At 36.6% G+C, this 15,458-nt stretch overlaps 1 protein-coding gene across 1 annotated transcript in view; it reads right to left on the minus strand.

The window, feature by feature from the left end:
* Positions 1 to 4,873: 4,873 nt before the first annotated feature.
* LOC123551158 (origin recognition complex subunit 3-like) overlaps positions 4,874 to 15,458 on the minus strand; it is a 106,871-nt gene continuing 96,286 nt past the window's right edge. The window contains exon 20 of the mRNA XM_045339880.2: positions 4,874 to 5,560. Within this exon, the coding sequence (XP_045195815.2) occupies positions 5,455 to 5,560 (106 nt within the window). The 3' untranslated portion in view covers positions 4,874 to 5,454. The remainder of the gene's footprint in view (positions 5,561 to 15,458) is intronic.

Here is a 15,458-nt window from a genome sequence, read left to right on the forward strand (position 1 = left end):
ATTGTCGTGTTACAAACTTCGATATTTCAACTTTTCGAGGAAATATCTTAGCACGAGAAGTTGAAATTAGCTCTCTTTTAAAATTTCTACTTTTCGCGCTTGATTCCAGGTCGAAAAGTTGACGTTTGCACAATTGTCGGATCAAAAACTTCAAGATTTAGACTTTTCGCGGTAAATTTATAGCACAAAAGTTGAAATTAGATGCTTGATTTCAATTTTTCGCGTATCTGTCTATACGAAAAGTCGATGGAGGAAACAGGATTCCGTATATTATAACGAGAGCAAATGTCATAAAGTACAAAATAACTTTCAGTAAAAAAATTTTACCTCCTTATATGCATTTAAGAATGGGAACAGTAAAGACTTCCCCTCGGATGTCGACGTTTTGTGTATTTATAATATCTTTTGGTCTCCAAATTCTCCGCCTCTGGACATTTCGTGGCTTGTTATTCGTATACATGTGCGATCTTTGGTCTCTGACATTATAGTTTACGTTTGCGTCTTGCTCGTGACACGTTATCTAGTTTTTGGATCACTTGTGCCAAATAATGTTAAAATCCTTGTGCGACTGGTAGCGTAACGGTCGGGGTCTAAATCTTTGACATCTTAGCGTGACCTTTAAATGCGACAGACAGCCTCTTCAGTGCGAATATTTGTTTCAAGAGATAAAAAATTGGCTAAACTTAACCAGGGGCGGCGGAGAGCGGGTTGCATGGGGGTCTGAACCCAAAGTGTCTGTGGATCAGGGGCCTCCGTGGTCGAATGGTTAAGGTCGTTGACTTTAAATCACTAGCTCCTCACCTTTGGTTTTTGACCTGATGGCCTGTTTTTGACCCAGATTTGATCTTAGCCTACAACTCATCAAGATTAATATTCAGACCAAGTTTCATAGATATACTGCCATAAATGTGGCCTCTAGAGTGTTCGCAAGCTTTTCCTTTGATCTGACCTGGTGACCTAGGTTTTTTTTACCCGATTTGACCCAGATTTAAATTGGACTTAATGATCATCAAGATTAATAATCTGAACAAAACAGTCTGAAAGACAGCTAAATCCCCCGCCACTGCTATGGATAGTGAAAGGGCAAACCTTTGACCTTTAGCTGTGACCTTGACCTTGAACTGACATGGCTGACTCATGAATTCTGCACAACGTCTTGATGAGGTGATCATTTAACCAAAGTTTCATGAAAATCCTTCAAGGGGTTTAGGAGATACAGAGCTCAAACCTTTGACCTTGAGTTGACATGGCTGACTAATGAGTTCTTGATGAAGTGATCATTTGACCCAAGTTCATGAAAATCCTTCAAGGGGCTTAGGAGATACCACTGGATACAAAATGGAGGGTTCAAACCTTTGATCCAAAGTTGTGACTTTGACCTCGAGTCAACAAGGCTGACTCATAAGTTCTGCACAATGTTTTGATGAGGTGATCATTTGACCCAAGTTTTATATAATTCCTTCAAGGGGTTAAGGAAAGCAGACACAAAATGGATTGCTAAAACCTTTGATCTCGAGCTGTGACCTTGACCTTGAACCTGCATGGCTAATGAGTTCTTGATGAAGTGATCATTTGACCCAAGTTTCACGAAAATCCTTCAAGGGGCTTAGGAGATACCACTGGATACAAAATGGAAGGTTCAAACCTTTGACCCCAAGTTGTGACTTTGACCTTGAGTCGGCATGGCTAACTCACAAGTTCTGCACATTGCCTTGATAAGGTGATCATTTGACCCAAGTTTCATATGAATCCTTCAAGGGAATTAGGATATACAGAGCAGACACAAAATGGAAGGCTCAACCCTTTGACCTTTAGTTGTGACCTTGACTTTGAACCTGCATGGCTAACTCACAAGTTCTGCACATTGCCTTGATGAGGTGATCATTTGACCAAAGTTTCATGAAAATCCTTCAAGCGGTTTAGGAGATACAGTTGACATGAAATGGAAGGCTCAAACCTTTGACCTTGAGCCAGCATGGCTGACTCATATGTTCTGCACATCGTTTCGATGTGGTGATCATTTGACCAAAGTTTTATTCCTTCAAGGGGTTTAGGATATACACAGCGGACACGAAATGGAAGGCTAAAACCTTTGACCTCGAGTTTCGACCTTGACCTTGAGCTGGCATGGCTTACTCATAAGTTCTGCACATTGCCTGAATGAGGTGATCATTTGACCAAAGTTTGATGAAAATCTTTCAAGGGGTTTAGGAGATATAGAACGGACACAAAATGGAAGGCTCAAACCTTTGACCTTCAGTTGTGACCTTGACCCGGCATAGCCGACTCATTGGTTCTGCACTTTGTCTTGATGAGGTGACCATTTGACCAAAGTTTTATAAAATTCCTTCAAGGGGTTTAGGAGATATAGAGCGGACACAAAATGGAAGACTCAAACCTTTGACATTAAGTTGTGACCTTGAGCCAACAAGGCTGACTCATGGGTTCTGCACATTGTCTTGATGAGGTGATCATTTGACCAAAGTTTCATGAAAATCCTTCAAGGGGTTTAGGAGATATGGAGTGGACATGAAAGTGTTACGGACAGAGACCATTCCTATAACCCCCCACCAACTGTGGCGGGGGATTAAAAAGTTTCATTGATACATGGTTATAAATGTGGCCTCTAAAGTGTTTACAAGCTTTTCCTTTGATTTCACCTGGTTACATAGCTTTTGACCCCAGATGACCCAGATTCAAACCTACCCTAGAGGATCAAGATTAACATTCTGTCTAAGTTTTATGAAAATACTGTCAAAATTATGACCTCAAGTGTGTTAACAAGCTTTTCCTTTGATTTGACCTGGTGACCTAGTTTTAGACCCAAGATGCCCCATTATCAAACTTGTCCAACATTTTATTGCGGGTAACATTCTGACCATGTTTCATTAAGATTGGGCCAAATTTGTGACCTCTAGAGTGTTAAGCTTTTCCTTAGAAATGACCTGGTGACCTAGTTTTTGATCCGTTATGACCCAGATTCATTAAGTCATAAATGTAGCCTCTAGAGTGTTAACAACTTTTTCCTTTGATTTTTTGACTTGGTGACCTAGTTTTTGACCTAGATTTGATCTTAGTCTACAGATCATAAAGATAAACATTCTGACCAAGTTTCATAGAGGTATTGCCATTAATGTTGCCTCTAGTGTTAACAAGCTTTTCCTCTGATTTGACCTGGTGACCTAGTTTTTTTTATCTCACCTGACCCAGATTTGAACTTTGCCTGTAGATCATCATGATTAACATTCTGACCCCTTTTATTTGACCTTTTATTTGACCTAGTTTTTTAACACACCTGACCCAGATTTAAACTCGACCTAAAGATCATCAAGATTAATAATCTGAAGAAGTTTCAATGATATATGGTCAAAATTGTGACCTCAAGCGTGTTAACAAGTTTTTCCTTTGATTTGACCTGGTGACCTAGTTTTAGACCCAAGATGCCCCAATATCAAACTCGTCCAAGATTTTATTGAAGGCCACATTCTGACCAAGATTCATTAAGACTGGGCCAAATTGTGACCTCTAGAGTGTTAACAAGCTTTTCCTTTGATTTGACCTAGTTTTTGACCCCTGATGACCCAAAAATGAACTCCTCCAAGATTTACTGAGGGAGAGATTCTGACCAAGTTTAATTACGATTGGGCTAAAATTGTGACCTCTAGAGTGTCTACAGTCAAATTGTTGAAGACGGACACAGGGTGATCACAAAAGCTCACCTGGAGCACTTTGTGCTCAGGTGAGCTAAAAATCCATACAAAGCTGTTCTACTACAGCGGAGCCTCCCTAATCCAAACTCCTCTAATCCTAAAACCTCTCCAAACTGAACAAATTATTTTGTCCCGATTTTTCTTACTCATTCTCTATTATAAAATACCCTTGTAATCCGAAACCCCTCAACTCAGAAAACCGAACAAACTTGAGATTTGTATTATCTAATTACATTATGATCTAGTCCAAACCGTAGACAATGTTGCTGATGTAAATCTTGCTCACCTTTGACATTTTTGAGACTGTTTACAATTTTAACTATTATTAATCTTTATAATGCTGTCAATAACAATAGGCCCTCAACACTGGTTTTAGTTGTAGTTTGTAGATGCATGCAACTAGCAGTGTGAAAATTGCATGTTGATGTAGTTTTTTTGAACATAAACTTGTAAGAATACATGTATGTACTATAAGTACTAAAATGCAATAGGCCCATATTAATTTGTTTTTCCTGTACATTCCTCACAGATTTAGAAATAGAAACCTTTGTAATCCGAAAACCCCTCTAATCTGAACTTTTTTCCTGGTCCGAGCATGTTCGATTAGAGAGATTCAACTGTATTTTTATAACATAGACTAACCTTAAAGGGTGTCCAGCTTCACTGTAATCTAGACTTATTAGATACTATGTTTCATGTTTTTCATTAAATTTCACTTTTTGCCTAGAGATTTAGTTTTTTATTATAGATAACAAAATTTATAACAAACAAACAAACATCTAAGAACTATGTTATCATGGGTTTTTCAAGATTCAATCCAGTGACCTAGATATAAAAACCAAGATGACCTAGTTACAAACTTGGCCTAGATTTATAAAGGAATGACAGGGGGACAGGGCAGTTATAGATTTTTACTTACCTACTTTTTGTTCAGGATGTGAAAATACACTGCTGTGTTACCGTGTATGTATACCTAGTTAGCTTCTTTAACTTAACAAAAGCTACATTAGCTTGTCACCTCAACATGTATGAACTATCATGAACTACCTGTGACTATCATGAACTACCTATAGCTATCATGAACTATTTGTACGGAATGAACCATCAATGAAATGTGAAAATCAATTTCAATGTAAAGGTCAGAATAAATAAGAAAAATGGTATTGCTTTCATTCATTTATTGAAATATACCGACTATGTCAAATATTTTCATTCACGTGTTTTTTTTTAGATTCTTCCAGTTAGTATATCAAATTCATAACAAGGGCATTTCATATCAATGTATAATGTACAACAAAAATCTATGCATGATTAAGAAATATAATGCAAGCCAAACCCTCTTTTACCAATTTTCCAATAGATTTTCAAAATTTGGCAATATTAATTGAATAGCTTGAATGAAATATAGACATACTTTACAATGTGAAAGTTTCTGATCTTCTTTAATAACCAGATTTTGATGAAACAGAGCATGCACATGCAATACATAGTAAGTTTCAGCAGTGTATTGTTTCCAAGCCAGAATCTTAACACATTCAAGCATAATCAAATGTGAATTTTAGCGTCTCCAATCAACTGATATCTTCCATTTAAACATTTAATATGCTATTACTTCAAATTGTGCATGTCCGTGTCCATGGTAATTATCATCAGTCCGATATAATATTGTGTATGTTTAGCACCATTCTTTCACCGCAATCAACATCTTTCTGTTGTATCTTTGCTGCTAGCTTTCCTGTATCACTCAGCAACCTCCCCATGTAAGTCTGGCTACGTGATCTGTTTTCCGTTTTGTTGGTTTAACAAATCCTAGGAACTGTAACTGAGATACCGCTTGAATAAATCGTGCTCTGGTATGCTTGTTAAGGAAATATTTGAGAGTAAATTCTTCACAAGGAAAGTTAAACCTCTATTAACCCGTACCATGCTGGACACGTTTGATTATGCCTTCGCAACCAGTGTAGATCATGATCAGCCTGCACATCCACCCAGTTTGATCATGATCTGCACTGTTCGCTGTTCAGCTTGTATATTTTTGATAAGCACCACTTTTAACAGTTAATGGTCCAAATTGGAAGATGTACAAGTTCATTATAGAAATTTAGCAGGGTAAATATTAAGCAGAAAAAGAAATCAGAATTTTTAAACAATCTAACTGAAACCCAACTGTGTACAGCTTCTGAATTCCACTTTATCTTAATTGTGCGAACCAAGATAGGCGAAGTTACATATACCAGGGTCTTTCATTTTGAGTGACCCTGCATATACAAACAGTTGTTAATGCATCTTTGACAAATATACAAAGGTCTTATATTTAGACCATTCCCTAGGCAAAGTATGATTTGATGTTAAATTAATGCTCTCTTGGTTTGGAACCCAGGATAGGGAAAAAAAATATCAAATTAAACAAGAGGGCCCTGTTGGCCCTGTATCGCTCACGTGTCCCATTTCTTACCCCAGATAACCAAGTATCTACTTTGGCCTAGATTTGATAGACAATGTTTTTTTGTTTGTTTTTTTTCTCATGTTTTATGTAAATGAGGAAGATCATTAATCAAGTTCTTCAAAGATCTAATCTAGTGACTCAGTTTCATCTTAGGTACCCCACTTTTAAACTTGACCTAGAATTCATTCAGACAATATTCTGACAAAGATATATGATCATAAAGTTGAAACAGTGGCCTTTAAACTATTCAAGTTTTTCTATGATTTGACCTAATGACCTAATGTTTACCAAAGTGACCCGGTTACATATATATCATAAGATTTAAAACAGACAAACATTCCGATCAAGTCTCATGAGGATCAGTTTGAAAAGGTCGCCTTTTAAGTGTTTACAATGTCCTTTTATGATTTAACTTAGTGACCTACTTTTTGACCTAGATAATCTTGTTCCAAATTTGACCTAAAATTCATTGAGACCAACATTCTGACAATGTTTTATGAAGGTCAAGTAGGAAATATGGCCTCAAGAATGTTGACAAGGTACCAAACTCGAAACCCACCTCGATGAGGGATAAGCGATTTAAGTCATCAACCTTAATGGCCCCAGGACCCTGCAGGAATACATATTTTTGATAGGTCCTGACTCTTTCCTTTTAAGTCCTGTATTCAAATTCCTGTCTTTTCTTGTCTACCTTTCTTTAAGTCCTGACTTTCCCAGACAGGAAATTTAAGGACTTCCTGACAACCAGACAGGAAGTGTTTAATAAACTGACCTTTTTAGCCTCTGTTTTGGCTTCATTACCTTGGCTGAACAGTGACTCAGACTTTGTAGTTTACAAGTTTAAACCAAACTCCGCTAAATCATCTTTTCATTTACTGTTTCAATTATCTTGAGGCGATGATCTGATTTAGATTTTCAAACAAGAGGTTCAGGATGACCCTGGATCGCTTACCTGAGTAATATGAGCTACATGTTTCAAATGTCAAAATGATGATAAAATATTAAGAAAGTCAGTAGGTCACATTCATGGTCAATGAAATTCAGTTTTATGATTTGTGTGCAAAACTGTGTATGTAAATTTTAAGGCTGTATCTTAAAAAACAAGAGGGCCAAGATGGCCCTAGGCCGCTCACCTAAGAAACACTCCGTAACAGTGTAAAACATGTTTGACCTAGTGATTTCATGGAAACAAATATTCTGACCAATTTTCATTAAGATTGGACCAAAAAATTGGTCTCTTGCGATAAAAAAAGCATTTTCTTAGATATGACCTAGTTTTTGACCCTAGATGACCCATGTTCAAACTCAACCTAGATTTTATCAAGGCAATCATTCCGACCAAAATTCATGAAGATCAACTGAAAAATACAGCCTCTATCACATACAGAAGTTTTTTCTTTGATTTGACCAAGTGACCTAGTTTTTGACCTCAGATGACCCATATTCAAATTCGACCTAGATTTCATTAAGGCAATCAACCTGACCAAATCATAAAAAATCAATTGAAAAAAAACAGTCTCTATCGCATACACAAGATTTTTCTTTAATTTGACCTAGTGACCTAGTTTTTGATCTCAGATAACCCATATTCAAAATCGACCTAGATTTCATCAACGCAATCACTCTGACCGAATTTCATGAAGATCAATTGAAAAATACATCCTCTATTGCATACACAATGTTTTTCTTCGATTTGAACTAGTGACCTAGTTTTTGACCCCAGATGACCCATTTTCGAACTCGGCCTAGATTTTATCAAGGTAATCATTCTGGCTAAATTTCATGAAGATCAGTTGAAAAATACTGCCTCTATTGCATACACAAGGTTTTTCTTTGATTTGACCTAGTGACCTAGTTTTTGACCCCAGATGACCCATTTTCGAACTTGGTCTAAATTTCATCAAGGGTATCATTCTGACCAAAATTCATGAAGATCAATTGAAAAATACAGCCTCTATCGCATACACAAGGTTTTTACGTGATATGACCTAGTGACCTAGTTTTTAAACCCAGATGACCCATTTTCGAACTCGGCCTAGATTTCATCAAGGTAATCATTCTGACCAAAATTCATGAAGATCAATTGAAAAATACCGCCTCTCGCATACACAAGGTTTTTCTTTGATTTGACCTAGTGACATAGTTTTTGACCCGAGATGACCCATTTTTGAACTCGGTCTAGATTTCATCAAGGCAATCATTCTGACCAAAATTCATGAAGATCAATTGAAAAATACAGCCTCTATCGCATACACAAGGTTTTTCTTTGATTTGACCTAGTGACCTAGTTTTTGACCCGAGATGACCCATTTTTGAAATCGGCCTAGTTTTCATCAAGGTTATCATTCTGACCAATATTCATGAAGATTAATTGAAAAATACCGCCTCTATCGCATACACAAGGTTTTTCTTTGATTTGACCTAGTGACCTAGTTTTTGACCCGAGATGACCCATTTTCGAACTCGGCCTAGATTTCATCAAGGTTATCATTCTGACCAATATTCATGAAGATTAATTGAAAAATACAGCCTCTATCGCATACACAAGCTAAATGTTGACAGACGACGGACGACAGACGCCGGGCGACGGACGCCGGACATCGAGCGATCAGAAAAACTCACCTGAGCATTGCTCAGGTGAGCTAACAAGAAAGTAGGTCAGTAATCAAGGTCACAGTTAAGTGACATCATACAACTTGGGACCCCCGGGGCAGGGCCATATTTGACCCTAGGGGGATAATTTGAACAATCTTGGTAGAGGACCACTAGATAATGTAACATACCAAATATCAAAGCCCTAGGCCATGTGGTTTTGTACAAGAAGATTTTCAAAGTTTTCCCTATATAAGTCTATATAAACCATGTGACGCCAGGGGCAGGGCCATATTTGATCCTAGGAGGATAATTTGACCAATCTTGATAGAGGACCACTAGGTGATGCTACATACCAAATATCAAAACCCTAGGACAGGTGGTTTTGTACAAGAAAATTTTCAAAGTTTTCCCTATATAAGTCTATATCCATGTGACCCCTGGGGCGGGACCATATTTGACCCTAGGGGGATAATTTGAACAATTTTGGAAGAGGACCACTAGATAATGCTACACACCAGATATCAAAGCCCTAGGCCCTGTGGTTTTCAAGAAGATTTTTAAAGTTTTTCCTTTCGGTTGCCATGGCAACCAGAGTTCTTCATGGAATTCAATTCTTTGAATAATTTTGAAAGGGAGCCACCCAAGGATCATTCCTATGAAGTTTGGTGTAATTCTGCCCAGTGGTTTTCAAGAATAAGATTTTTTAAGAAATTGTTGACGGACGCACTACCCACTATGGACATTGAGCGGTCACAAAAGCTCACCATGAGCCTTTGGCTCAGGTGAGCTAAAATCTATTCTTAGTAACCTCATTCCTCAAACAAATCATAAGTCTTCTGCTAAATATGTGCTGTAGCTGAAAAAACACAAAAAATTCTAATTTGTATTAAAAATAGAACATAAAGGTAACTTACTCAAACTGACTGAAAACAACTGATTATGTTGGAGTTTTCTCCCTGTTAAAATGGAAAGGAAGAGAATATTTTAATCAGTATAGTAAACAAAGATCAATACTACATAAAATTTTAATTCTTGAGAGGAAATGGTACAGTTTGCAGACTGTTTTTTAACCAAATCAAAGGTAGTTATTTTCATAAAATTCAAAACTTTATTTTTAAATCTTAAAATGTTACCTGTACACACTTTTTAAAATGTTTTAATATGAAGATTATAACATCTCAAACTACTTGGGCAAATGGTTATGGATGAGATATTTTAGCATTTTTGTAATACACAGTATAGTAGGGATGGTTAACCTTAAGCTGATTATTCATATTGATTATTTCATTGTAGAAATAAGGTATGCAGTAAATCTGTATCAGGATAAATGTTCGTCAGTTTTAAATTTATGAATGAAAAGGGATGAAGCGTTTTACCTACGCTCCTTTTCAATAATAGGTTGTGCCTCATTATGTATAGACTGGCTCCCGTCCCTATGTTTGTTCTTATTTACATATATAAGTTTTGTTCATTTAGAGGGAAGTAACTCCAGACAGTTGTTTCTACATTTGACATTATTTATTGCCCTTGGCTCCAAACAGGTTCAGCCATCCGATAAAACTGTGCTATTTTAGAGGCTTAAAAGTTTCTAATAAAATGTTTCCAGAAGTAATATAAAAAATAACCATGCAGCCAGGGAGCCAGGCTACATTATGTATTATAATACAAAGGTCAACCATTGGGGTTAAGTTGCGTCCACTATACTGGTATTGAAATTTTATTACCGATACATTGTGTATGTGATCATTTGATTATTCCTCGATTTATTTATGTGAAATAAGGGATTCAAATATTATGAATCAATGGCTTCTAAGTTAGTGTCAGTTGACAGAAGCAATAGGAATAATCTTACACCATTAATTGATAGAGAAAACAACTGTAAGGAACAGTCAGTTCTTTTATTGTTATAGTTGTGCTAGAAATTATTTGTTGAGCTCACTGAAGTCACATAATAATTTCTATTGTTTTAGTTCCTTGTAAGTAATGAGGGCATCAAAAACTCCTTCTCAAGGCATACATGAATGGTTCTTTTTGTTGTTATCAACTGAATTTCTTTTTTAATTTGTCATTCACTGGAAATTCAAAATGTTTGTTTGTTTTAGGTTTAACACCGTTTTTCAACAGTATTTCAGTCATGTAACAGTGGGCAGTTAACCTAACCAGTGTTCCTGGATTCTGTACCAATACAAACCTGTTCTCCACAAGTAACTGTCAATTTCCTCACATGAATCAGAGGTGGAGGACTAATGATTTCAGACACATTGTCATTTATCAAATAGTCACAGAGAACATACGCCCCGCCTGAGAATCAAACTCACGACCCCACGATCCGTAGACCAACGCTCTACCTACTAGCTAAGCGGGCGGGCGGGCTAAAATCCAAAATGTGGTACCACCTTAAATTACATTTTATCATACTGGTATTTCCTGTTGTAAGTGATAGTCCAAGTTTGGTTTGTTAAAACTATTTCCCTTTTTCATTAGGAAAATGTCCCCAAACTGGACATTTCTTTCATTTTTTCTTAACCTCTATGGACTTGATTGAAACTTTACCTCATATCATTATGTATGTTTACAAATCAAGTTTCAAACTCCATTTTTCATGTGGCACAATTGTTTTCTTTCAACATCTCTGCTGAGATATCGCATTATGGTTGTAACAATCATTAGCTCATACAGTTAACTCAGACTTGTTTTGACACTAAAAATTCCAATTTCCTTTAGTATTTTAATGTATGCATTCACTGGACTGAAACATTATATAAATCTAGGTCCATAATTCAATTTTGCACTTCACCATGTAATTTTTTTTATTTTGTCAAAATTATTCCTTTTGGACTTGAATGTATCTATTGGACCTATAAAATTTGACATGCATAACTGAACTATTTGTATTGTTGTTGGCTTTAACAAGGCACTGGCACAATAATAGGTCACATGGCGACTTTCAAGCTTTAATGGTAGAGGAAGACCATAGGTGCCCCTCCGTGCATTGTTTCATCATGAGCAGGCAATTGAACTAAGAAAATGTGACAAATCATCACTCTGAAATTGTAACTGTACACTTCAGTAAATTACTGAAGGGCACAACACTGTAACTCTGCCTTGAATACTGACAAGTCATCTATCTTTTTGTATTTTTTTTCTTCAGTTCTTGACATTTAAAGCAATAATTTTGACTTTCCTGAAGGGAGTTTAATCCGACTTTACACAGTAAAAATTAAGTGAGAATTACAACTAGGGATGGGAACGAATATTGAAATCGATATTCGAATATTCGGTTTGCCATATTCGAATATATTCGAATATTCGGTTAGTTTTAATGGAAGCTTTAAATTCTTATTAAGTGATTGGCATATACACAACGTATTCATTTGTTTAAAGCGTGGATCATCGTAAATAAGGCCAAAAAAATGTTTGTTTCGGGTAACCCGATCCTACATAGCGAAACCCGCCGATCCTAGCGTTTTTTTTTCACGATTCTGTCAGTCTGTCAGTATAATCATGAACATGTTTAACTAATTCAGTGTTTTAGCTTCAAAATGATACAAAAAATCAAAACGATTATAATTTAGACCGTCGCAATTTTATCTAAAAATAGCAGGTCGTCCCATTTAAACACGTGACGCGCTGTTGTATCACCGCCGCCATTTTGAAAAATTTCAATCGGCGTGTAAAAATCGTCGTGTAAAATGCAAGTAAGGCAGATTTAAACCTCCTTCAAAATGAACTTGTGCATCAATCATACGTTTTTCTTGATTTTATTATTAACTACTTCAAAATTTAATTCGAATACGGCCGATTGCGGATGAAAACCGATTCTGCGGATGGTCTGAAACGTCGTAGAAAATATTGTGAAAAGATCGACAATATCTACAAGTTTGGTAGTGTTTTCGAAAAAAAAAATTTACAACTTGTTACATAAAACAGGCATCAATAAAAATGAACAAAAGATAAAAAGATATCACATTTACGCCTAATACAAACTGTTAATCCGTAGCGATGACCCCATGTAATTATGCATTGCAATTTTCTTGTTAATTGGACATCTTTTGACATGCATCTGACACATTGACGCCTGTTGCAAACTGTTAATAAGTAACGATGGCCCCTGCCAATTATGCATTGCTGTTTTCTTGTTAATTGGACATCTTTTGATACGTGATAAACTAACATGACATGGTTTTATTCTGTATGTCTGGTTCATATTGCCCAAAATCAAAGAAACTTATTTTGAAAAAAAAATACAATAATTTACGAATATTCGAATTTGATTTTCATATTCGAATATTCGACCGATTTTCGAATATTCGTTCCCATCCCTAATTACAACAGAATTCCCAGCAACTTGATACAATGGTAGAAGAAAACAACATAAACTGAAAAGCACAAGAACCATAACTCTTTCTTGAATAAATACAAAATTTTCCCAAAAAACGCCAAGGCCGTTTTTCCAACCCCTTAAAAACATTTAGAGAAGCAGCAAATTTTTAGGGTAGGTCAGGATACCAGAAACAAGCAATTTTTTAGGCCTAATGAAAGGTTAACAAGGAGCTGCATTCAATAAATGCTTGATGCCCCCGGTGGCATCCTTGTCGATAGATCTTGCACCCAAGTCCAAAATGAGGTCAAGGTCAAACTGAGGTCAGGTGATGTCTGAAGATGAGGAATGGTCACAGGTTACATCTGCATTAGTATCAATTTATTCTAGTAAGGGGTATTGATGCTAGACGGAACGGTCCCATTTGGTTAACCTTGTACGGACGGACGAACAGGACAATCACTATATACCTCCCGCATCAGTAGATGCCGGGGGCATAAAATGTAGTATTCCAAAGAAAAGTGAGTATTATTTATAAATAGTATAACATTTTCAAAGAAGGTGGAGGGTATTAATCCCCTTTAGTTATAGCTCTAGTTTCACTGGTAAGAAATATAGGCAATGTAAAATGTATCTGCTGAAATATCATACAAAATTTTATAAACAACAATGGGACAGGCATATTACAGAGTAATTATGTAGGCTACTTTATTTTCAGAATGTTTCAAGCACCAGATTATGTACGCACTGTGTCAGTAAGACTGTCAGAGGTTCTTGCTGATATAGGAGTGGATGAGAGAACTGTGTTGAAGAAGAGAAGAACATGCCTGCTAATGGAATCTATGCATACAAGATCACTACAACTACAGGATGTGAATAGTTCAACATACTTTTTTGGTAGTAAGTCTGAAGGCACAACTACACATGGCCTTCATTCCGACTTTGACCAACTTTTGTGTTTTAATGACTTTAATGTGATACAGGAATTGAGAGACTGGAAGCCTCGTGTAACGAACTTCTTAATGATCGAGGATGAGACTGTATCACCAGGCTACTGTTTTCTACGATATCTGAGGAAAGACGCTCCGCTTCCGTACAATGATGCAACCAACGAACATCAATTCAGGGACTGGACAGGAAGAATACTATTAAGGAATAGTATAATATCTTCTGTAACTACTGATATTTTAAAGGGAGGAGCACAACATGGTCCGGCATATACAAAACATGGACAACCTGGGGTTGAAGATGCTGACTATGTTAGTGCTTTACCCTGTAAGTCATGGCCTCTACAAGCTAAACAATGGTTAGACAGGCGAGGTGTAGGTCAGTGGCCTTCAGATGATATGAAGAGATATTGTAGCAATACTGGATGTTTTGTTGTTGGTACTGGCAGCAAGGGCAGTGAAAATGAGGAACTTGAATGGAGAATATCAACATCTTTAGCTGAAAGATGTCTAATGTTCGATTTCAACATCACTCAGATTCGTTGTTACATCTTAATGAAGATGATATTAAAAATTTTCATCAAGCCGCACTATGAAGACACCATTTCAAGTTTCATGTGTAAAACAGCCATGTTACAATTAACTTCGACTACACAATCCAACTTCTGGCGAGAAAATAACTTACTTGTTTGTCTATCATCTTGTTTATTAGTCCTGTACAACTATATTTTGAATAGAAATTGTCCGCATTTTATCATACCAGGAAACAATTTGATGGCAGGACATACTGCTTACCAGTCAAAACCTCATATTCTTGAAATAATACAGTATATAATAAACAGTGAAGGAAGAGCGTTACTAGAGATTCGGTGTGACGATCTTGGTGCAAGGCTTCAGCTGAAGTTGAATGATTTAAGTGAAGGCAAAATAAGTGACATTGTATCAGGAAACTTATTACATGAAACTGCTGAGTCGGTTCATTTTTCCATATGGGGTTTTCTTACACGAGTTAGAAACAGTAGTTATGAAATTGCTATAGGAACATTGATGAAGTATCTTTTCAAGCTAATCCATCTCAATCAATGCCTGGGAATTGACAAAATAGCTTGCCGCCTTCTTGTACCATGGTTCTATGCAACATTGGGATCTGTCCTGGCATCCCGATCCATTGAACAGTATAACAGAATATCAGCACTAGCCTTCACCTGTATCTTCATGGGTCTGAACACAGATGTTTCATCAAGTAAACTGAAGCTTGCATCCATGTTTTACTGCACTGGAGATTCTCAAGGAACTGAACTTATTCTCAGAGATATTGAAGAAAGCTATGACCAAAACAATGTTGAGCCTATTTGTCGTTGCCATATTTTCATCCGTCAACCTTATAGGACAGGATTCAATGCAATATCTGACAAGCACTATGAAGATGCTCTACTGCA

The sequence above is a fragment of the Mercenaria mercenaria genome, chromosome 4 (genome assembly GCF_021730395.1).
Source record: "Mercenaria mercenaria strain notata chromosome 4, MADL_Memer_1, whole genome shotgun sequence".
NCBI classification, from domain to species: Eukaryota; Metazoa; Mollusca; class Bivalvia; order Venerida; family Veneridae; genus Mercenaria; species Mercenaria mercenaria.